This window comes from Furipterus horrens, unplaced genomic scaffold (genome assembly GCF_987537825.1).
Source record: "Furipterus horrens unplaced genomic scaffold, mFurHor1.1.pri manual_scaffold_9, whole genome shotgun sequence".
In the NCBI taxonomy this organism is placed as follows: Eukaryota; Metazoa; Chordata; class Mammalia; order Chiroptera; family Furipteridae; genus Furipterus; species Furipterus horrens.
Genome location: NW_028327179.1, coordinates 100,063,113 through 100,085,410, shown reverse-complemented (window position 1 = coordinate 100,085,410; position 22,298 = coordinate 100,063,113). Strand labels below are relative to the sequence as shown.

At 62.7% G+C, this 22,298-nt stretch overlaps 3 protein-coding genes across 9 annotated transcripts in view; 2 read left to right on the top strand and 1 right to left on the bottom strand.

Moving 5' to 3' along the window:
- The window catches only part of AGAP3 (ArfGAP with GTPase domain, ankyrin repeat and PH domain 3), a 47,789-nt gene extending 35,284 nt beyond the window's left edge, over window positions 1-12,505 (bottom strand). The window contains exon 1 of one of the 4 annotated variants that reach the window (XM_090287693.1): window positions 12,127-12,505. In XM_090287693.1, coding sequence (XP_090143819.1) covers window positions 12,127-12,454 — 328 coding nt within the window. In that variant the 5' untranslated portion in view covers window positions 12,455-12,505. The remainder of the gene's footprint in view (window positions 1-12,126) is intronic. The other 3 variants (XM_090287692.1, XM_090287689.1, XM_090287690.1) reach the window with 3 other exon arrangements.
- Window positions 12,506-14,817: 2,312 nt separating this feature from the next.
- Window positions 14,818-17,363, top strand: TMUB1 (transmembrane and ubiquitin like domain containing 1). Of its 3 annotated transcripts, XM_090287699.1 has the most exons (4): window positions 14,818-14,919; window positions 15,056-15,237; window positions 16,280-16,698; window positions 16,949-17,363. In XM_090287699.1, exons 3-4 carry the CDS (start codon window positions 16,310-16,312, stop codon window positions 17,298-17,300), a joined length of 741 nt encoding a protein of 246 aa, XP_090143825.1. In that variant the 5' UTR covers window positions 14,818-14,919; window positions 15,056-15,237; window positions 16,280-16,309; the 3' UTR covers window positions 17,301-17,363. The 3 variants fall into 3 exon arrangements, with proteins under 3 accessions (XP_090143825.1, XP_090143827.1, XP_090143826.1); XM_090287701.1 differs by lacking the exons at window positions 14,818-14,919; window positions 15,056-15,237 and adding an exon at window positions 15,245-15,407; XM_090287700.1 differs by lacking the exons at window positions 14,818-14,919; window positions 15,056-15,237 and adding an exon at window positions 15,600-15,776.
- Window positions 17,364-18,004: 641 nt separating this feature from the next.
- On the top strand, window positions 18,005-22,236 carry FASTK (Fas activated serine/threonine kinase). Of its 2 annotated transcripts, XM_090287697.1 has the most exons (10): window positions 18,005-18,182; window positions 18,977-19,399; window positions 19,868-20,047; window positions 20,159-20,298; window positions 20,710-20,923; window positions 21,026-21,185; window positions 21,429-21,520; window positions 21,603-21,738; window positions 21,811-21,925; window positions 22,028-22,236. In XM_090287697.1, exons 1-10 carry the CDS (start codon window positions 18,101-18,103, stop codon window positions 22,133-22,135), a joined length of 1,650 nt encoding a protein of 549 aa, XP_090143823.1. In that variant the 5' UTR covers window positions 18,005-18,100; the 3' UTR covers window positions 22,136-22,236. The 2 variants fall into 2 exon arrangements, with proteins under 2 accessions (XP_090143823.1, XP_090143824.1); XM_090287698.1 differs by lacking the exon at window positions 18,005-18,182 and having other exon boundaries at window positions 18,614-19,218.
- The last annotated feature ends 62 nt before the right edge of the window (window positions 22,237-22,298 follow it).

Sequence of the window (22,298 nt, the reverse complement as noted above, 5' to 3'; positions counted from 1 at the left end):
GAGGCTAAATCTTCCCCGGCAGGGACGCGCCCCCCAGGTACGCAGGGAGCGCCAACAGGAAGCTCCTCTCTCCAGTGCTGCTCTCTCTGAGGTTCCGCATCTGAGCCTGCCCCTCCCCCCAGCTCAGAACCCCGCAACACACCGTCACCGCAAGAGCTGTCAATCTTGTGACGTGTGCTGCACAAACACCAAGGACGAGAGTCAGGGGTGGCACGTTTGGAGAGTTTAAAGACACGCCATGCCAGCAGTTTCCATCCTGAAATCACAGCTCCAGGGAAGCAGGGCCTCACGCACCCAGCGAAGCAGCTGAGCGCCGTCCGCACAGCCGGCAGCCACACGGGGTCGCTGTGCAGGGACCGGCCTCTGGCCCTCAGGTCCTGACGGGCTCTGCCAGTAAACACGGGTTTCTTTGGTGCCAAGTCTACGTTACCCAGCCCTGGTCTCCTGCTCGGAGACAGGGGCAGCCCTCGGCTGCCCTGGGGAGCGCTGTGACCGTGACCCCCGGCAGCAAAATCAATTTACCGCTGACCAAGTTTTGGGGGTAACCCGGGAAGGAAAGGCTTGCAGCAGGCTGAAGCGAGCCCCGGTGTGACCACTGCCCTCGGGTCGGGATCAGGGTTTAGAAGAGGCACACCTGCCCTGGCCGGTGTGGCCCAGCTGGTTGGAATGTCGTCCCGTAACCAAAGGTCGCAGGTTCAACCCCGGTCCAGGCCCGTACAGGAGGCAACTGTACCCTCACATCAATGTTCCTGTCTCTCCCGCAACCCCCACCCCTAAAAGCAATGAAACAATGTCCCCAGGTGAGGACACCTCAGCGGCCTCGGCCTGGACCGCACCCAGTCCGCCCTCGCTTTCCAGACCAGAGGGCTGGGGAGACCGGCCCCTCGCTCAGTGAGGACGGGTTTCCTGTCACCACCACGAGGAAACCCCAGTGTTCGGTTTCCCCTCATGTCACAGGGGATGGCCCACAGCAGCCCCTTAGCCCCTGGGTGGGTCGCGTGAAGCTGCTTGGGCTCGGGCCAGGGTCTCTGTATCTGTGCCATCGGCGCCCCCAACCGGGACTCAGCGGGCCACCGCCGAGCGGCACGAGGCCTGTCCCTGCCCACCCCACCCGGAGGGGGCGCCTCACTGAGGGGCGGCAAGGCGCCCTCGGGGCCTCACACCCCCTGTCACCCCAGCAGCCAGGGTCACACGGTTTGGACCAGAACCTGGCTCTGCCCCAGCGTCCGCCTCCCCAGGCCCTGGCGGAGGGAAGGCCGCGCGCGCCTCCCAGGGACGCCTGCTCACCAGACAGGTAGCGCTCTTTAAGGCCAGAGCCAGCTGACTGTCAGGAGCCTGAGCCAAAAAGCAGGACTCCCGTGTTCCGGGGATCGCCCAGCTCTGACCCGGCTCTGACCCCCGAGGAGGAATGGGGACTCCAACAGGGAGGACAGAGAACTTGACGCACTGCCACCCTCTTCCAGTGCCAGCAGCTGGGCCCGAGCCAGACGGAGTGCCAGCCTGTCTGAGAGACTCCGGCAGGAGGCACCTCCCCTCCCTGCTGCCAGAGGGAAGACGGGCTCACAGAGCACATCTGGCCCCACCGCGAATGGCCGGCCCGGCCGGCTGCTGAGCACCTGCGCAGGCCCTGCCAGATCTGGGGGGGCGCGGGGCTCCTCTCTCAGTCACCTGACAGCCTACAGCCCCACCTGCTCTCCCCTCCTCGGGGCCAGCGGGGGCCCACGAGGCTGAGAGGGGGCCCTGCGGCAGGACAGACCACTTACTTGGACACGGGCAGGGCTCTGCCTGAATGACCTCCCATACCAGCAGCTCCTGGGCTGGGCGCAGAACTGAGAGGCCCCCCGGTCACTGGTCAAGCTTTACCTGCGAGGCTGGAGCTGGGCTGGGGGCTCGAAGGGGGAGCAGTGAGCAAAGCAGACACCAGCCCTGACCGATGCTGGCTGGGGCAAGGGCACCCAAAAGGTGCCAGGCCAGGGAAGGCTGGGGTAGGGGGCACCGGACAGACCAGGGCCTTGAACTGGAAGGGTGGGCGCTGGAGCCAGACAGAGCCAGGGTTAGATCCCAGCTTGCCGAGTGCCTCAGGGCCATTGAGACACGTGCAGGGCCCAAGGGCCACCGCCGGTGGGGGACGGGGACCCAGGAAGGGATGAGAGAACCCAACACCGGTTCAGGACGGCAGTGACAGGGCTGGGGTATAATCAGAGCTCTGCTCTGTCTTCTCTGGGCTTGCTGGAGGGACCTAAACACGTCCCATCAAAGATGTCACCAAGGGCACACTAAAGGCGGAGGGCCGCCTGCCCAGCCCAGCCAGCCACAGGCTCCCCTGCTGGCTCCTGGGACCAAAGGTAACATGACGGGGCTGGGGAAAGGGACAGGCATTTATTGCTGCCACACTAGAGGATACTCTTCCCAGGCCCACAGTCACCCCCTCTCCAAGCAGAGAGGCCGGCAAAGTGCTGAGTTCAGTGCCGAGAAGGGGGCGGGGCAGCAGGGCCAGGAGGCCAGCCTGGCGCACTTCCTGCTGTGCTCCCAGACCTCCTGCTGGTCTGCGTGCGTGTGAGTCGGCAGGAGTGAAGGGCCCAGCACAGCACACAGCAGAAAGCTTACAGACACAGCCCCCGTCTGAAACGCCGGGAGCAGGCGAGGGCGATGTTGTGGCGTTTGCTGGTGACGTGTAGCATCATGAGTCACGGCCGAGGGGAAGGTGGCGAGCAGGATCCTTCTCCACCAGAAGGAGGTCACCAGGACGCAGTGAGGCCTTAGAACACGGCCCGAGCCAGCACGCCCACCCCCTCCGCCTGCACGGCGTCCGGGCGGCACCGTCGGCACCTCACCGGCCAGCACCGGGCTGGAGCAGCGTGCAGAGCGGATGCGCGGAAGGCCGGCCCGTCCGCGTGCTGCTCACAGTCCGCCCGCCCGCCAGCAGGCCGCGTAGCGGGAGACAAGGGACCTGGCCTGGCCTTTCCCTGCGGGCCTTTCTCCCTTCACCCTGATTCAGGCCCAGCCTCCAGGCTGGGAGGGGGGAGGGGAGGACGGGAGGGGGGATAGGAAGGGGTATAAATAAGGGGGTGGCAGCCACATGAGATGAAACCACCAAACCAAAGTGACATGAGCCACTCAGAGGTCTGTGGCCAACCCACTCATAACCAAGACGCTAATAGACACAGTCCCCCCACCCATTGTAACCAGGACACTGACTAACGGGCACAGTCCCTCAGATGGGCACACTCCCTCGTTCATCTTCCGGCAAGACTGGGACAAAGGGTATGAATTGTGGTTCCCAAACCTGCAGCTTGGGAACCCGTGGACACTGACAAGCGTTGTGGCTGACCTTTCACAACGATAGCTGAAGCTCCAGTTTTAAGAAAAATCCACAGTAACAACAAGCTACTGTGCGTTCAGCTCCTGTTTTCAGTGGGTTGTCTGCCCTCGGTCCCCATGGCCTTACCAGGTCCCCAGTAAGTGCTTGTTTGTTGAATGACTGAATGGAAGCTGCAGCGCCCTGAAAGGCGCGTCGCTTTAAATACAGTACTTGAGAAAAGTGAGTCCAAAAGGCGAATACTCCTGTACTCAATATTTACAACCAACAGGTATTCTTCCGTGCCAGGCTGAAGGGAGAGCTGTTCTGCCAATATCACAGCCGCGGGGCACACGTGGCTCCTGAGCAGCCAAAACGCCGCCTGCCCACAGGGGGCGGTGCGAGGGTGTGGAACCGAGCGGGATGTGAAGACCTCACGTGAAAAACAAGTAAAACGTCTCATCAAAAACGTTTATGTGGGTTACATGCAGAAATGACACTCTTTCAGATATACGGGTTAAATAAAACACAGTGTGAAAGTCAATTTCACCTTTTCTTTCGTTTTGAATGTGGCCATTTGAACATTTAAATTGGCACATGACTCATAGGCTGGGGCAAAAGGAGGTGCACGGTTGCGAGTACACAAAACAGTTTATTCCTGTGCTATTACTTATTAACTGTTGCTTGATGTTTCCATACGAACAACGGTGACCCTCGTCCGCCCCACCCGGCCTGTGCTGATTTAGAGGAAGCACTGGACTCAACGGGCCAACGATCACACTAAGGCCTTCCCGGTGGCCGGGTGACACACCCTTGCGACAAACTGCAACACAGCAGTTCAGGGTCCTGTCCATCAGCTGAAATCCTGGACAGATCCCGCTTGGCACCCCTACCCCGGGGCCTGCCACACTCTGCCAACTGACCCCAAACTCTGGGGTTCAGGAAACGCCCCCAGAGGAGCGACCCCCTACAAGGCTGCACAGGCAGCCGGGCGATGAGCGGGGAACCGGAGCCGCCGCACGGGAGCGCGTGCTAGGGGCTGGCGCTGGTCGGAAAGTGTTGCGAGCGTTACCTTCCTTCCTTCTCCCACCTACAGCATGAAAGGAGCGTCTGTTAACCTCACTGCAGCCACGAGGAAGCCAAGACGCAGAGAGATGAAGGAACTCACCCGAGGCCAAGCAGCTACAAGTGGTAGGTCTGCGGTTCAAACCTAGGCAGCCTGGCTCCAGAGTTGGGACTGGAACCACGACCCCATATGGGCTCTGACAGAGGACGAGTGACGCCCAGACTTCTTTCCACCACTGCACCCAATGTAGATAGTCCAGAATAGTCTAGAACAGTCTAGAACAGTCTAGAATAGACTTGAAGCAACAAGCAAGCAGATGGGGGGCTTGGGAGTGACTGAAAGCCGTCAAACCTTCAGAGCTTTTTACCAAAGTCTTCTGTGCTTTCATTTAGGGACAGTTTAACCCCTCAAAAAATCACCATGGGTCCCTCCCTGGAAGAGACCAGGCAGAGGAGGGGCTGGCGGCAGCCACCGGCAGCACCCAGGAGCTCCCGCCCCACCACATGGGCAGACACACGCACCCAGCAGCTGTGACGGGACTCAAATCCCACTCGAGAGCTTTGGCTCTGGGTTTGCAAGCCATCAAAACATCAAATTAACAAAGAGCCGAAGAGAAACCGCTGTGAGCAGGCACACCTACGGCGGCAAGGACGGGCGCAGACGGAAAGCAGGAGAAATAAAGGCGCACTGTCAACCGGCAGGAAGCCAGCGCGGGCACCTCCCGCTGGCACCCGGCGGGGCGGGGTCCAGGGCAGAGGGACCCGAGGCGGCCCTCTCCTCCGATGGACAGAAAGGTACGCTTTACAAAAACCGATACTAAGATTAAAACTGTCTTATTATACATGTCACAAGAAATAGAGGAACCGACCAAGAAGAAAATGAATGAAGGATATAAACAGAATGAAACAAAATACAAATGACGGAGGGCGTCTCTGTCCCTGGAACCAGGAGGGCCTTCCAGGAGGGCAGTGTGGCCTTGAAATGGGCACACCTGAAAGTCTCACCATTTTCTTTTTCTTGGGGATCTGTCCAAGGGAAATAACCGGACAAGTGTAGGAAGATCTACGTCCAAGGACGTGCATAATAAACTTACACCCTTACGCAGAGCACCACGCGGCCCCCCCAAACGAGGAGCATTCACCAGGCGCTTACTCTGTGCCAGGCACTGCTGGGAGCCCCTTACACGCGAGACCCCCTCACACCTTGGCACACATCTCACGGGGGGGAAACGGAGGCACTGCAGATGTCACCTCTCCGCACCTTGAGGGACCCCAGGCAGCGCGTGTCACAGAAGCCAGGCTTTGTGCAAAAAGCCATGTATGAAACACAGCAGTGACGGGAGCCCACACTCCCTGGACAAGGGGACCCCCAAGGCCAGAGAGCTGGGACGGAGCTAGTTCAGACACTCCTTCCCGTGCAGGGTCATGGTGAGCTGCACAGGTACGACCAGGACGCTCCTGGAGGAAGACTGGCCAGAACGGGTACACGCGTGTGTACGCGTGGCTTGCCCAGGTTCTCACAGCCCGTCGACAGCAGAACAGGAAGAAGAAATCGGGAATCCTGCCTCCCCCCATGTCGGGCAGACCCTGGGGACAACTCCACACCCCTTTTCCTGTGAAACGCCAGCAACCTCAAGTCTATCACAGAGGGGCCAGCTGATGACATGCAGGACGGAAAACTGACGGGAGGGCAGACAGCCAGGGGAGGGCCTCTGGGGGGCGGGGGGCACGCACATTTCTTCTCTCCTGCCCACTTGAACTGGTGACAACGAGCAGGCGTTACTCTCGTTGGTGTGACATGTGTTGAAACCTTAACAATGTTTAAATACTTTGAAGTGTTCCCGCAGGCCCCCGCCACCACAAATGATGCAGAAATCGCAGGGGCCAGCACATCCGGGGTGCGATGCCTAAGCCTCGCCCTGGGAGAACCGCCTTCGTGAGGGTGTCTCCCCGCCAGGTAAGGACTGGAGTGTTTCTTGATCGAGCACCTACTAGGCACGCTGTCCACACCCAGGCTGCCCAGGGACAGGGGGAGAGGCGCTCCGGGAGGCACCGTCCCGTTGGGGGCCCAAGACATCAGAGGACGGTTACAGCAGGAAAGAGCCGCCCTTAAGTTACAGTTGAAGCGTTTCCAAAAGGTACACTCAAGGTCAAAAGCACCCCTGAGAGGCACCCACGGAAGGGCCGACCGGGGCCCCGCACTGGTCCATCCGTAAAGGGGAAGAGCGAGCCCTGGAGCTGGAAGGGCAGGTGAAGCCCAGGGTTCTGCCGCTCCTTGTGGGGCCAAGGGAGTCCCCCCTCAGCCCTAGGTTATCTGTCTCCTTCGCAAAGTGCGGATGATGCATGCACCCCTCAAAAGAGTCTGTGGGACAAGAAACGGTGACCTACAGTACTGCCAGAGCCAGCAGGCTGGCGGGTGGGCGGGCAGAACGCGAATTGGTGCAATTCTGCCAAGAGCCGGTGTCCCAGGTCACCCCCTTCTCCCACTTCCACAGCCTCGTGCTCAGCCCCAAGCTCAGCCCCAAGCCCCAGAGCCAGCGGCCTGCGCCTTAGCCCCTGGCCCGCACGGGGGAAGTGAGCTAGGGTCCGGAGGGATGCCATCTGGCTAAACAGCTTTGCGTTACCTGCATGTTGAAAAGAGAATGAGGACAAGCCAGAGGGGGTCCAGGTCGGGGTTTAGGAGACACTGACTAGCACCCCAGAACCTCTCAGGGCCCCCTCTCTGCCTCCCCCTTCCCCCAGGCCTCAGCTCCCCCACGCAAGTCCCGCTTTTCAAGAAGGGCGTCCTTGCTTCCTCCCCGCTTGCGGCTGTGAGGGCTCACAGTGCTCCGGAGAGGACGGGGAGGACGTGAAGAGCCCCCTAGTCGCTTCTAACTCCGCCTGGTCCCCCTCTGACCCACCCAGCACCGCGCGCTGTGGCCTAGAGCACATGCTCTCCAAACCAGGCCTCCAGCGACAGTCCCTCCCGTGCAGGACCAAGTGCCATCTCAGATGGTCTCCCGGAACAGGCAAGGTGTAAACGGATAACGCAGGATAAAGCGTCACAACGCCCGCACCGGGGCCCTCCTGCCTGCCCCCCCGTGGACTCAACGCCCCAGCCTACTGCTCCCTGAACACCACGCTGTACTTTCACCCTCCCCCGCCACCCCTGCAAGCCTGCTCCTTCTCTGGGACCCCGTGCCTGGCTCTCTCACCTTCACTTAAAGAAACAGGCCCTGGCCGGTAGCTCAGTGGGTTAGAGCGTCGTCCAATATGCTAAGGTTGGTTGCAGGTTCGATCCCTGGTCAGGGCACATGCAAGAATTAACCAATGATGCATCAATAAGTGGAACAATACATCGATATTTCTCTTTCTCTCTCTATGATCAATCAATAAAAAATTAAAACTAAAAAAAAAACAAAAAGAGAAAGAAATGGTAAAGTAAACGGCAGGCACTGGCCAAAGGGTACTTAGGGACAAGGGCTGTCTTATCTGTGCGGTGTCTCCTGCCTGGCAGTGAATGAGAACTGAATTGGGGGGGTGGGCAGAATGGGGGTGGTTCCTCCCTGCTGCCCGAGGTCAGGCTGAGGCAGGTCTTTCCTTCTCTCTCCTGTGACCTTAAGGAAAGGGGTTTTGAGGCGTCTTCTCCAGTCTCTAGCTTTTGCCCTGATTTTTTAAAAATCTGGGTTTTTTCCTGCTGCTCGCAATCCCGTCCGGCACCTCCTACAGGCTGATCCATTCCCCCACAGGTAGAGAGATAAACCACAGCCCCCCCGGCCCTTCCTTTCTGCCTTCTGCGGAGCGAGGTGCAACTGGGCCACACAGTAGGAGCCAGCTCAATAAATAAATGTATCTGGAACAAGTGTGGCCCTCCCTGGCCACCAGCGCCCACACGGATATCCTCTGTTGGGGGATTCTTAGAGCTCTTTTGTGCAAAGTCCTGAATAGGCCACCAGCCCCCCACCAGGCCCTCACTCCCTAAACCAGCTAAGCACCAGGATGGCCCTGGGAAGTTCCAAATGCAGATTCAGGTCCCAGCGCCCTGATCTGACTCCTTGGAGGGAGCCTCAGCAATCTGTCCTTGAGCGAGTCCCACAGGTGAGCAGCGTCAGCCGGCTGGAGGACGCCCCCTCACCCAGAAGCAGCAGGAGGGCCAGTTGCTCACTCAGCAGACAGCTTCCCTGTCTCCAAAATGGATATCATTCTCCCTGCATCACAGGGCTCTTGCCAGGACCTAGTCACAGGACACTCGGAGACAGGGAACAAACTCTAAGGCCTCAGGCAGGCCTCCTAGGAAGGGTGCGGCTGCTGAGCCCAGCCTGACACGCCTGTGCCCAGCCCAGTGCCCGCCCCGCCACCCCAGCCTAGATCTGAACCAACACGAAAACCCTCTTTAGCCTGATGCCAGGTACCAAGCCCCACGCCCAGGAGGCAGAAGGAAAGTCCCTGCAGCAGAGAACAAGCTGGTCTGCCTCTGCAATGCTCAAAGGAACTTTGCTGAAAAAAAGACCCTGGGGGAAACAAGGAGGACAGGAACAAGTCGCCCAGTTGACAGACCTGGTTCCTGCTCACAGCAGTAGCCACGGTTCACTTCTAGGCACTCCCTGGGGACCGGCAGAGCCCACACCTGCTTGCCCTACACTCGGGCAAACCTGGGGCAGGGGGCACATCTTCTCAGGGACAAGCCTGCCTTTCCAGGCCACCTGCTAGGACCCCAAGGGCGGCTTCTCCCAACAGCTCATCTGGCTCCTGCTTGCGTGGCCGGTTCCCCTCATTCCGGGTGCCCAGGCAGTCCCCTGTCTGGCCTGAGGCCCAGGTCCTCCACAGTCTCCTAAGACGCAGCAGGAGACCCAAACAAGCCCCTGGAGCTCCTTTCCCTGACTCAGGCCCAGCCCAACCCCTGGCCGATCAGCACCCCCCCCACCCCCCATTCTCTGAGCCTGTTTTCCCACCAGGGAGGTGAAAACGCTCAGATTCTGCACGTGGGGAGCCTCCCGTGCCATCCCAGCTCCTGCTTATAGTTCTCTCCTTCCTTAAGACCCTGGGGTGGACATGCGTTCTCTTTCTCTGGCCTTTGGTGGGAAAAGGGACTTTTCCAAAAACGGTCAGTCTCCCCTCAAATCCTGACCTTTGAAACCCCGCAAAGCCGAATGCTCCTTAGCTTCCTCCTGCCCTAACCACGGGATCAGAGGTGACCGAGAGAAGCGGAGAGAAGGCAGGAAGGAGGGCAAGGGGCCACTGCACTTCCTCGGTTGCAGATGGATCTGACTGCACCGGAGTATCAATGGAGTGAGGCTTATACAGCAGGAAAATGCCATCCCTTCCCACCAAGAGGCTCGTCCCCAGTAAACACAGGATCTGCTTCCCAGGCCGGGAGTGTGTTTATGTAACAGCTGCAACCCAGGTCTGCTGGGCCCTGGCAGGGGGGGCCCGGTGAGGCCCAGAGTGAGCAGGGGACCGCCGAGAAGCTGCTCCCATCCCTCCGCCAAGGAAGAAAGTGGGGATGCTGCTTTGCAGGGCAGCAAGAATATGGTTCGGCAGATGGAGAGAGGACGGACATAGGGCAGAAATTGGAGAAGGGGTTTTCTGGGTTTTTTTGTTTTTAATGCCTGCCTACAGCAGTAAAGCCAGGGAGACGGAAGCAGGAAAGCAGGGGTGAGGTGGGTTGTAAAGATGGGTCCCAGGAAAGAGGCTGGAAAAAAGGGGGGAGAAAGGAAGAGGTGGGAGGCCCTGCCACGACAGGACAGGGAAGCAGGGACCAGGCGAGCTGAGAACGGATGTGTGAGGCGTGGAAGGGCCGGGTGACAATGAGACATCAGGTCCCAGGATTCATAGGGCTGACACCAAGCTCCCAGGCTAAACAGGAACACGGGGTACTTCCAAACCACAGTAGGGAAGCTGGTCACAGGGACAAACTGGGGAACCCACCGGCTAAGACTGGGTGTAAACTCAAGTGCTTCCAGCAATCATGGCCTTCCCACTGCAGAAGGTGCCGGGCAAGAGGCTTTCTGAGCTGGAGGTAGGGGTTAATCACTGTTAAAGGGGGACGAGGTAGATGTGGAAGCCAGATTCCGGCCCCTCCCAGCTCTGGGACAGGCTTCTCCCCTCACCCCTTCTGTGGCTGTTGCCCCAGTCTCTTCCCCAAAGGGGCGGGGATGGGGGTGGGGTCCTGGAGCTGCTGGGGACTTCCACTTCCTCCTCAGGAGGCTGGAGCTGCAGGGAACGCTGCCCCTCGCCCTGCCTGGCCCCACCCCACCACCTTTCAGCTCTAGGAGGAGAAATTGGTCATCTCCTCTCTTTGGGGCCCCAGGCTCCCACAAATGCCATCTCCAGGTCCCCAGCCACAGCAGTGATTCAGGCCATTTACTCAGATCCATGTTAATGAGGTTTTTTTTTTTCTCCGTCACCTAATTAGTTCAAAATGAACTCAGCCAGCCCTGAGAGGAAAGAGACTGGAGAGGGCTGGGGAAAAGACAGAAAGGATGTCACAACAAAGGGGCAGGACCCCAAGTGTAATGGGGTCCTTTACTCCCAGAAGACCTAGTGCTCCTACCCCAGCGACAGGGGCCTCTGAAAGCAGAAAGGGGTGTTCAGGCGAGCGGCCCCCAGAGCCACACACAAAGAGGTCAAAGTGACAGTGGGGTCCTAACTGGGAGTGGGCAGGCCCCTGCGCACCATTCCCTGTCACCGCCACAAGGCCTTACGCTCGCCCTGCATTTCCACTGAGACTGAACCCACCACCTGCGGGTGGGCGTCCCCCTTCAAACGGAACCAGAGGAGGAAGCAGATGGCCCAGGGTGAGGCCCATCTGCCCACTGGGCACGCAAAGGTCACCATGCCACAGGGCTGCCTGCGGGTGGTGCCGGCCCCCACCACACCAGGGGTGGAGGCGCATCTGCCAGCCGCTTGCACCCGCTTCCTTCGCCCCTCACTAGCTGAAGCCCAGGGCCCAGGAGCCTAGAGAAAGTAGCACAGAGCAGCACCGAGCGCGGCGCTTCGGTTCCTGACAACCACAACGGGCGCCGTGTCCCTGGAAGTCGGTCAGCGCCCGGCTGTCCCGCGCCCACCTCGCAAGGGGCTCCCTGGCCAGCATTGGCGGATTTGGCGCGCATGGGACCCGGCGAAGGTGGGCATGGACCATCCAGCGACTCCAACGCGATCGCGTGGCCCTAGCGCCAAGCCAGGCCGGGCCCGCCCGGCCCGCTCGGCCCGCTGGGCCTCAGCAGCGTGCGGGATGTGCGTCGGGAGAGGGCGCCGCGGTGAGCGCCACCCTCCGAGGCCCAATGGCGCTGGGACCGGGAAGGCTGCCATCCGCTAACGGGAGGCTCCGATCCCCGCCCCGCCGCGGGGCAGAGCCCAGGCAGCAGCCGAGACTCTGCTCAGGCAGCGGCCCCACCTCCTGGCCCTCCGAGGCCCTCCGCCGCGCCCACCCTCCCGGGCCGCGCCTGGCCGGATTTGGCCCAGCCCCCCCCCCCCCCCCGTAATCTCTGCTCTTCCGAGTGTCCCCATCCCCGGAGAGACACTACCGTCGAGCCCTGTAGCATTAAGAGCAGAAAACGTATCCTGGCACGGGACCGGCCCTCGGCCCGAATGTCCCCAGTCGAGATATGGCGAAGCCTGGACGCTGGCTCTGCAGCGCCGGCGCTCAACACAACGCGTGGCCCGGACCTGAGGCGCGCGAGGACCCCGGACGGAGATAGCGTGGCCGGGCCGGACCCGCAGAGTCCCCCGCCGTCGCCAGAGGGGCCGCCGCGCCCCGGCTCCCGCGCCCCGGCTCCGCTCACCCTCGATGGAGATGACGTGCTCCCGGATCTGGTTCTGCAGCGCCAAGTCCTCCATGCGCTCGATCAGGTCGTAGATGGCGTAGATATTGGGATGCACGGACTCGAAGCGCTGGATCTCGGCCCGGATGGCCGCCGAGTTGGAGAGCGCGAACTGCTGGGGGGGCCCGCCGGCCAGCTGCTGCGAGGGGCCGCCGCCCCCGGGCCCCGGACCCGCGCCGCCGAACTGCCCGCCGCCCCCCGCGCCGCCGCCGCCACCGCTACCGCCCCCCGGCGCCGCCAGGCTCGGCTGCTGCTGCGGGCTCTGCCCCCCGCCCGCCTGGAAGTTCATGGCTCCGGGATCGCGGGGCCCGAAGCGGGCCCGGCCGAGGCCGGGGCGGCGCTGCGGCGGCGGCGGGCGGCCGCCCGGGGCTGGCGGGGCTGGCGGGGCTGGGACTACGGAGCCGGCAGCGCGGGGCTAGTGCATGGGGCCGGGGGCCGGGAGGCGCCGCCGCGCACGCTGGGGCCGCCGCCGCCGCCGGGCGCTTCCAGGCGCCGCGATCCCTCTGCCTCGGAACAGCCTCCAACGGCAACAACAACGGGACCGGGAGCGCGCGGCCCGGGCCCTCCCCCCGCGTCATGCGCACGCACCGCCGCCCCCGCCGGCCCCGGCACACGCAGCCCGAGCCCCCCTCCCCGCCGCCCCCGCCCCTCCCGCGCGCGGGCGCCAGCGCCCCCGCCCCTCGCTCGCAGGCTCTGCAGCCTCCACCCCCGAGCCGCGGGCTCCAGCCCGGGCGCTCCGGCCCCTCCCACCTCGTCGTGGCTCTTCCGCCTCCTCTCCAGCCCCCACCCACACCAGCCGTGGGGCCACGGCTCGGAGGGGCCGGCGGCCTCGGCCTCCTCCGGCGCGGCTCTCACTTTCGGCTCGCCGCGCGGGTCTGGGTGGGGTGTACGGTCTCCGGGCACTGCCCCAACAGCGCCCTGTGCCTGAGGGTGCCGAGGAACGCGGTCGGTGGGCCATGGAGGGCCGCCAGCCCGGGCCCAGCTGTGCCTCCCTTACTCCTCCGGCCCTCGGTGCGGCACAGGATCCCCTGTCCCAGCCCAGAGGTCATCCCTAGAAACCAGCCCTCCCCTGGACTCGCCACTGCCAGCTGCAGCATAGAGGCTGAAAAAGCTATTTCCAGTTCTCTCTGCGAGCCTTGGAAATGGCACTTTGAATAACAACGTCCCCACTCCTATCTTCCAGCTTCTTAGAGGCCCTTCTGCAGAACTGGGGAGCGTTTGCTGACCACGACCGGACTCCACAGGTGCATAGAAGGAAGAGGGAGGAACCAAATAGTATGTCTTCTTCCCAAGCTCTCCCCATTCAAGAGACACCAGAGCCCCCATGACTGTCTTAATTTTCCTTGTCTTCGCCCTTTTGTCCCTCCTGTGTTCTTGTCCACTCCTTCTAGGGCTGCGGAGCCCCCTTCACTGTCCCAGTTCTCTGCAAACCCATTGCCAGAGCTGTCTGAGTTCTGCTAGCCAGCCACCTCAGCAACCTTTGCTAAAAGCCACAAAAGGTGGCATGTGCAGGACACTGGCCCAGCCAATCAGCCTGCCAGGGCTGCCTCCCCCATGTCCTCTGGCACAGTTGACATGCGTCATCCTTTTTACACACACTTCCACTTCCCAGGCCAAGCTGGGTCTTTTCCCAGCATAAAGTTGCGCCCCACACACACTCCACTTGGCTACCCACACAACTCTGCCCCAGTACCAACCCAGTCACCATTCCTAAGTTTCTTGTACCCTCCAAAGAACCAGGCGCAAGGTCATAAACACTGGGGGCCTCCCCAGCTCCTGAGAGATGCGGATTCCACCTACCTGTTTGACCTTCAGAATGTCTTACACACTCTCTGGGCTTCATTTGCAACACATAGTGTCTGAACAGAACACCCGACATCCTATAATTCTAAAAGCAATATCTACTATCTCTTTTAGATAATTATTAGAATCCACAGCAAAAAGTTGCTACCAGGTACCACCTCCCAGGAGAGATGCTGAGGCTGCAGGCCTTTGAACATGTGTTGCCCAGCAGCCAGCACACACTGACTGTAGCACTGGTGTGTGGTCCACATGTGTGTTCTCTAGTAGTGTATGAGCCCCATGAGGGCAGGAACAGCATCTTACACACACCTGGGGTCCAGGATATCTTTTAACTCGATTGTAGAATAAATGAATGGATTGGAGGGAAGGACCTAGAGATCAGTTGGTTCTGTGGGTGATAAATCTAAACTGACTGTCCCAAGACAACACTTGGAGGACTTGCCCCCACAAGTAGACATGTGCTATGGGAACACGAGGGTACATTACTTTTAAATCCAGGCTGGCCTATAAAATCTAGAGGAGCCCGGAGGAAGGAGGGGAAACCCGCAGAAATTAGCTGGCCTAGGCCAGGCTGGAGCTCTAATCAACAACTTCTCCATAATATGATGCTAAGGAGCTAAGGACCCAACTTCCAAGCCCAGATTTGAGTGGAGGGAGTGTGCTAGTACTAGTTGAGCAAATATCCCATATGTAGTTTGCACACTTACTTAGCCCAACACCTATTTCTTCCTTATGAGGGAGGTCTTAGGAATGAAGAAATTTAGGTTCAAAGAAACTCAATAACGAACCTAAGGTCAATAAGCGATAAGGGATCAGCGTCGTGTCAGGTTCCAAAGTCCATGCTTCCCTTCAGTCTTGGCAGGGCTTTCAAGGCGGAAGAGGGGACCCAGGGAAAAGGACAGCCCAAGCCACAGTGGCCAGCCCTGGGGACCAGTATACTCAGCCAGACTGGTAGGGCAGCCCATGGTTACCGGGCTCTGGGCTGAAGAGTCAACTTGGGGGGGTCCAAGGTGCCTTCTGGCGTTCCCCTGACATCAGAGCTGACCGAGCCACCTGAGTTCACCAGAGCCCGCATCTCACAACACAGGGTGCTCTGACGCGCGCCAGCTGACGTTGGTTCCTGCAGTGACGGGCACCCTCGCTGTTGGCGGGGAGGGGAGCGGATCCTGCTGCAGCCCAGACCTTTGGGGGCTATCACAACTCCCCAACCTGCCCCGCCTGCCCCTCGGCAATCTAAGGGCACCGGAACCAGTTCACCGAACCCCGCACGTGAGTCCGCAGGGCGGAGGACGGGGACTGCGTTCGGCCCGGACTACAAGTCCCACAGTGCTCTGGACGGCGGCGGCGGGGAAGGAGGGGTGCCCTCAGGTGTCTGCGACCTCGGCGCCTCCCGCCCGGAAGTGCCCGAGGGCCCGCTATGGAGCTGGCGGAGCCGGGCGGTGAGTCCCCGCGCCTTGACCGCGCCCACCCCGCCTCCCCAAGCCCCGGCAGTCCGCGCTCACGGGTCCCGGAATCCCCCGTGCCCTCCCACGTCTCAGGGGGGCGGGGCGGTGGGAGGGGTGATGGAGGGGTTGGGGATGGGGAGGGCGCAGTCCCGGATTCCCGGGCGGGATGTGGGATCTAGCAGGACGCGGGGTTTGGAGAGGCTTCCGGAGGCAGCTCGGAGTCCGGCCACCGCGGGGTGGGGCCGAGTTGGGTGGGGGGTGGCACCCTGAGAGATTCCACACTGTCAAAGGGCGGAGTTTGACGTTTGGCGTAGGGAAGCCTTGGGAAGCGATCCGCGTGGGCGGGCGGAGTTTGGGTAAATGGTAAGAGGTTAGGGGCGGCGGAGAGGCCTGTTTCCTTCCCCCTTGGAGAAACTGGAGCCGTGGAGGAGGAGAGAAGCGTCGGGGTAGATAAGCAGCTTTGGGGTGAAACTGTGAAGGAATAAACTTCGGGATGAAGCAGACCGAACGAAGACTAGGGATGCTTTGGGGTGAAGTTTGGTGAGATTGAATTTAGAGGAGAGGGTGCTCAGAAGGTCAAGGCCCTTATCTCGGGATAGGGTTTGAGCGCATTGGGGAGCTGGTTAGAGATCTAGACCTCACGTTACAGAAGTTGGGACTTGGAACCCGGTGATGGGAAGGGCACGTGAGGCGAGTAAGAGTCAGGCAGCCTGTGCCCTGGGCTGGGGCTGGGGTTAGGGGTCGGGGGAGTGAGGGCCGTGGGAAGTCGGGGTTGGGTGGGCTCAGGAGCCCGCTGAAGTTCAGAGAGCTGTTGGCCCCCGTGAGCCAGCCCCTCAAGCCCGCATGGGTTCTTTGTGCCTCTCCAGCTCCATAGCTCGGCGGGCGAGGCAGGTGCCATGGCCCTGATTGAAGGGGTGGGTGATGAGGTGACTGTCCTTTTCGCGGTGCTTGCCTGCGTGCTGGTGCTCGCTCTCGCCTGGGTGTCCACACACACGTCGGAGGGCGCGGACCCACTGCCCCAGCCGTCAGGAACCCCAACACCAGCCCCGCCCAGTGAAGCCATGGCAGTCACTGAAAGCGCAAGAGGGGAGGCCCCGGGAGCTGAGATCCCCGGCCTGAGACACAGAGGTCAGGCTGCACCCCCAGAGCCTGGCACAGGGACCCCGGAAGCACCACCACCCCTGGACTCCACCCAGGAGCCTCTAGTCCTACGGCTGAAATTCCTCAACGATTCAGAGCAGGTAGCCAGGGCCTGGCCACACGAAACCGTTGGCGCCCTGAAAAGGTAAGTTGGGATGAGGCAAGGAGGGGGTGGAAGTGACCACAGACCTGGAAGAGCCTCCTGAGACTTCCCCTCCTCCCATAGAGGAGGGAACGAGCTGCCCAGATCGCACACTGCATTGTTCCCCTGTAGCAGGAGGGGACCCTTTTGGGGGCCATGACCTGGGCGTCGCTGAAGGGTGGGAGTGTTATTCTGGGCACAGGACGAGGACTGCCTGAGGCCTGCTCTGTTACCCAGGTCCCTCTCTCCTCAGGACCCAGTTCCCCGGCCGGGAGCAGCAGGTGCGGCTCATCTACCAAGGGCAGCTGCTGGGAGACGACAGCCAGACCCTGGGCAGCCTCCACCTCCCTCCCAGCTGCGTGCTCCACTGCCACGTGTCCACGCGGGTCGGCCCCCCGCACCCGCCCTGCCCGCCGGGGTCAGAGCCAGGCCCCTCCGGGCTGGAAATAGGCAGCCTGCTCCTACCCCTGCTGCTTCTACTGCTGCTGCTGCTCTGGTACTGCCAGATCCAGTACCGGCCCTTCTTCCCCCTGACGGCCACCCTGGGTCTGGCTGGCTTCACCCTGCTCCTCAGTCTCCTGGCTTTTGCCATGTACCGTCCATAGTGCCTCCGCGGGCTCTCGGCAGTGTGGCCGTCCCCTCTGGACCTGGCTCCCCACCGCGGCGTGGGAGCTGCTGTCTGCCCAGGCCCACCTCTCCGGCCAGGACCTGCCTCTCTCCGCTGCCCTGGAGCCCAGCCCGGCGCCGCAGAGCACTCCGGGGGCAGGCGGAGGCCCCTGCCTGCCACCTCCACGGCTCCCAGCCGCTGCCTGGGGCTGCTGACCCTCAGCCGCCACGGACCGTCCGTTCCTCCGGGTCAGCCAACTGCTGTGGCTGCCTTGGCCCTGGGCAGAGCGGGGCCGCACCCCTGGGCCCGGCTTAAGTGTTCTGCCCGAGGACGCAGCCGCCTCTAGTCCCTGATCGCTCCTTCTGCCGATCTGGGGAGCCAAGGACCGTGGCGGGGTGGGAGGGGCCGGGGGAGTCCCCTGGAACTTGTGCAGATTAAACAACTGTGAAGTTTTCAGTCTCGGTGTGTGTCTGAGCGTGTGGCCGCGGGGCAGCATGGGGCCTTGCCGACTGCGAGAAAGGGAGCAACGGCACGCACGGGCCCTCTGCGCTGCCCAGCCCTCCGCGGTGGGCCCTCACCTTTCCCCCATCTCGGCCCCGCCCCCGGGCCCCGCCCCCCTGCTCCCGGTGCGCGTGTGCGCGCGCAGCTTCCCGGAAGCCAGAGGCGGGGACGCGGTGCCCCCACCCCACCCCGGCGCGCAGGGCCTGACGGGAGCCACGTCTTTGCTGGCCGAGACCTGAGCGGCGGCGATTGCCGTCTGGGGGCTGCTGGGAAGATGGCGGACTGGGTGGCCGGCCGATGAGGAGGCCGCGGGGGGAGCCGGGCTCCCGGGCCCCGAGACAGACCGAGGGAGCGACCTGCGCGGGGCCTGGGGAGTCATGTAGGGGGGCGCGTCTGCGGGGCGGGCCGCGGGAGGGCGGCGGGAGTTGGTGTTGGCGGCCGTGGCCGCGGTCTCCTGGCGTCCCCGGGCTGGGGGGACGTGGGGGGCCCTGACACCGCCGACTCCGCGCCACTGCACACCTGCGCCCCCAGGCTCCACGGGCGCCGTCCGCGGTGGGCGCTGCGTTCTCGTTTCACAGGCGAGGAGGCTCAGGCAGAGAGCCGCAGCCACTTGTCCAAGGTCACGCAGCTGGTAAGGGGGAACGCCCAGCATGGAACCCAGCACCTTCCAGCCGCGGAGCCCGCGCGCGTCCCACCGCGCCGCCGCCGCCTCCTGCGGGAGGGGGAGGCGGTCGGGGTGGGGCGCGATCGCCGATCGCGGGGCCGAGCTGGGCTCCAGGCTGGGCGCCACCGCTAACCAGATTGGTGACCTCGGACTTCATTTAATCCCTGCACCTCTCTGGGTCTTGGTGTCCCCACCTGTGAAGTCGAGGCACTGCCAGCCCTGCCCCCCTCCTCACCGGCGTGTAAGGAGGACTGGAGGTCATGCATGTGGCATTGCTTTGTAAATATCCCTGCGCTGAGACCACGGAAGGAGCGCTGTCTCAGAGCGCGGAAGGAGGCAGAGAGGGGCCGGTGGGGAAGAGGACCAGAGCAGCCGCCAAGAAGGGTGGACGCGACTCTGGCTTGCTCTGATCCCAGGCCCCTCTGGATGGGGAGTGAGGTGAGGAGTGGAAAGCAGGCTCTGCTCCCCTTTGGGGAAAACCTCACCCCCTTTTCTGGGCCACTCCTCAGGGTCTCCATCACCCAGCTCCATGCTTCGAGTCCTGCTCTCTGCCCAGGCCTCTGCTGCTCGGTGGTCAGGCCTGCTGCTGCTCCCACCAGTACAGCCCTTCTCTCTGGGGCTCAGCAAATGGGGGGACCGGCCTCCTGGAGGAGGCCCCCATGCAGGTCCTGTGCAGGGACTGCAGCGGCTTCTGGAACAAGCGAGGAGCCCTGGGGAGCTGCTGCGCTGGCTGGGCCAGAACCCCACCAAGGTGCGCCCCCACCACTACCCGGTGGCGCTTCGTCGTCTGGGCCAGCTCTTGGGGTCTCAGCCACGGCCCCCTGCTGTGGAGCAGGCCACACTGCAGGACTTGAGTCAGCTCATCCTCCGCAGCTGCCCCTCCTTTGACATGCACACCATCCACGTGTGTCTGCACCTTGCAGTCCTTCTTGGTGAGGAGGGCGCCTGGGGGGTGGGTGTTAACAGAAGGATAGAGAAGAGCAAGAGGACCCGAGGTCACTGACAGAAGGCACCGCCTAGGCCTTGCCAGGAACGGCCGCACCCTGACACACTGCTGCTCCCCCGCAGCCACGGCAGACATCAGGGGTCGCACAGCGTTTGCTGCAGCTAGCTAGGGTGCTACCCCAGATTACTCCTGCCTACCGTCGTGCACTAGGGGCCACCACAAGTCGTCCCCATTAACGAGATGAGAGCGTGTGTGCCGTCTTGGGACGAGACCTCCCCCACAGGCTGCTGCGGCCCCTTAGTTTACGTGGCACCCCACACTTACACTGTAGCCAACGTCCCAGCCCAGAGAATGGAGAGGAGAGAGCTTGGGGACCCACTACCAGCTTCAGGGCTGAGCAGAGCAGCGCAGCTCCCTGGCACAGAGCTGCCTCCTCTGACCCTCTCCCTCTCAGGCTTCCCGGCAGACGGGCCCCTGGTGCGCGCCCTGGAGCGGGAGCGAAGGTCCCGCCTCCCTCCGAAGCCGCCCCCCACCCTGCAACCTGCCCTCCGTGGGGGGCAGAGGTTGGAAGCTGCTCTGAGCTGCCCCCGCTTCCTGAGGCACCCACAGCCGCACCTCATCCGAAGCCTGGCAGGTGCTGGCGGGGCTACAGGCCGGTTGGAGGGCGGGGGCTAAGGAGGACAGGGGTGGGCGCCAGTCTGGAGATCTGGCCTGGGGGTCCAACGTGATGGGCCGTCCTCCACAGAGGCCAGGCCAGAGGACCTGACGCCCCAGGCGATGGTGCTCCTGGCCCAGCACCTGGCCCGACACCGGTTGCGGGAGCCCCAGCTTCTGGAAGCCATTGCCCACTTCCTGGTGGCCCAGGAGGGCCAGCTCAACAGCAAGGTGGGACTGCCTCCCACGCTTCTCGGCCACCTGTCAGGCCCAGCCCCTGCCCGGCTTGGCTGGCTGCTTCCCCCAGCAGACCGTGCAGCCAGGCCTTGTCCCCAGGGCTCCACCTTGGCTCGCACCCTCCCTGGCTTCTCCGCCTCCCGGCTCGGGCATGGCTCTGCAGTTCCCCAAGCACTCTGCCTGCCCTCTTGTCACCGATCCCACTCCTCCCAGCCCCCCCAGCGATGTCTCCGTCCCTTGTTTGGTGATTCATTGCCTGGGGCTCCAGACACTGCTCATACCCTGAGCTTCTGCTGTGTGCCAGGTGGGGGGACGGTTCTCCCTTCGCAGTGACGTTCTGAGTTTGCAGGTCAAGGGTTCGGGAGAACTGTTTCCTGCCGGGTGATGGCTGCTCTCCCTCCACAGGTGGTACAGAAGCTGGTCCTGCCCTTTGGGCGGCTGAACTACTTTCCCCGGGAGCAACAGTTCATGCCCTGCCTGGAAAGGATCCTGGCTCGGGAAGCAGGGGTGACCCCCCTGGCCACGGTCAACATCTTGATGTCACTGTGCCAGCTGCAGTGCCTGCCCTTCCGGGCCCTGCACTTCGTCTTTTCCCCAGGTTTCATCAGCCACATCAGTGGTGCGCAGACGGGGAGGCTGGCGGGGACGCTGAGGGCCGGCTGGCAGGGGCGAGCGGGGTGGAGGCCTGCAGCCCCGCTAGTCTTGATCCCCTTGCCCACAGGCACCCCTCATGCCCTGATCGTGCGGCGCTACCTCTCCCTGCTGGACACAGCCGTGGAGCTGGAGCTCCCGGGATACCGGGGGCCCCGCCTTCCCCGAAAGCAGAAAGTGCCCATCTTCCCCCAGCCGCTCATTACTGACCGCGCCCGCTGCAAGTACAGGTGGGTGGGGCTGCCCGGCAGGGAGGGGGTGCCGCCTGGAGGCAGCAGAGCAGAAAACCCAGAGAGGCAGGCCCTGTTCAGGCTGATGCGCCCTCAGCAGTCTTATTCAAGAACCGGCCCTGGAGGCAGCCAAGGCGTATTTGCCCAGGGTCGCAGAGCTGTGTGTGTGTGTGTGTGGGGGGGTCCCCCGCTAGACTGCGACCCCAGGGCTTCCCCTCCATCCGTGTTCCTCTCCCCTCTCAGCCACAAGGACATGGTGGCCGAGGGGCTGCGCCAGCTGCTGGGGGAGGAGCGATACCGCCAGGACCTGACTGTGCCCCCAGGCTACTGCACAGGTGAGCGCGGGCGGGCCTGGGCACACGGAGCCTTGGCAAAGCCAGGCCAGCGGCCCACTCTCCCCCACGCCTGCCCTTCCAGACTTCCTGCTGTGTGCCAGCAGCTCCGGCGCTGTGCTCTCCGTGAGGACCCAGGACCCTTTCCTGCCGTACCCTCCCAGGTCCTGTTCCCGGGGCCAGGCGGCCTCTCAGCCCACGACCCGAGACCCTGCCCAAAGGTAAGGGAGGAGGGCAGAGGGCCCCCCCTGCCTTCTGGGACAGCAACGCTGAGCCAAGCCCACTGTCCCCAGGGTGGTGTTGATGCTGCGGGAACGCTGGCATTTCTGCCGGGATGGCACAGTGCTGCTGGGCTCGCGGGCCCTGCGGGAGCGGCACCTGGGCCTCATGGGCTACCTGCTCCTGCCGGTGAGCACGCCCCCACCCCCGCCCCGGCCCTCCTGAGTCCATGTGCGCCCCCACCCCACCCACCCTCAGGGCTGTGGGTGACCTGCTGCCCTGTTCCCACAGCTGCCCTTTGAGGAACTGGAATCACAGAGAGGCCTGCCCCAGCTCAAGAGCTACCTGAGACAGAAGCTCCAAGCCCTGGGTCTCCACTGGGGGCCCGAAGGGGGTTGAGGGGATCCACGTGGAATTCATGATGGCCCCCCTATGGGGGGTGGACATTTTGCACTTTGGCTCCCCATTTTGTTTAATTTTCATTAAAGCCCCTTTCCTCACCCCTCGAACATTGTTTCCGGGCCAGGCAGCAGGCAGCAGGCTGGGCGGGCCCATCCCTTCC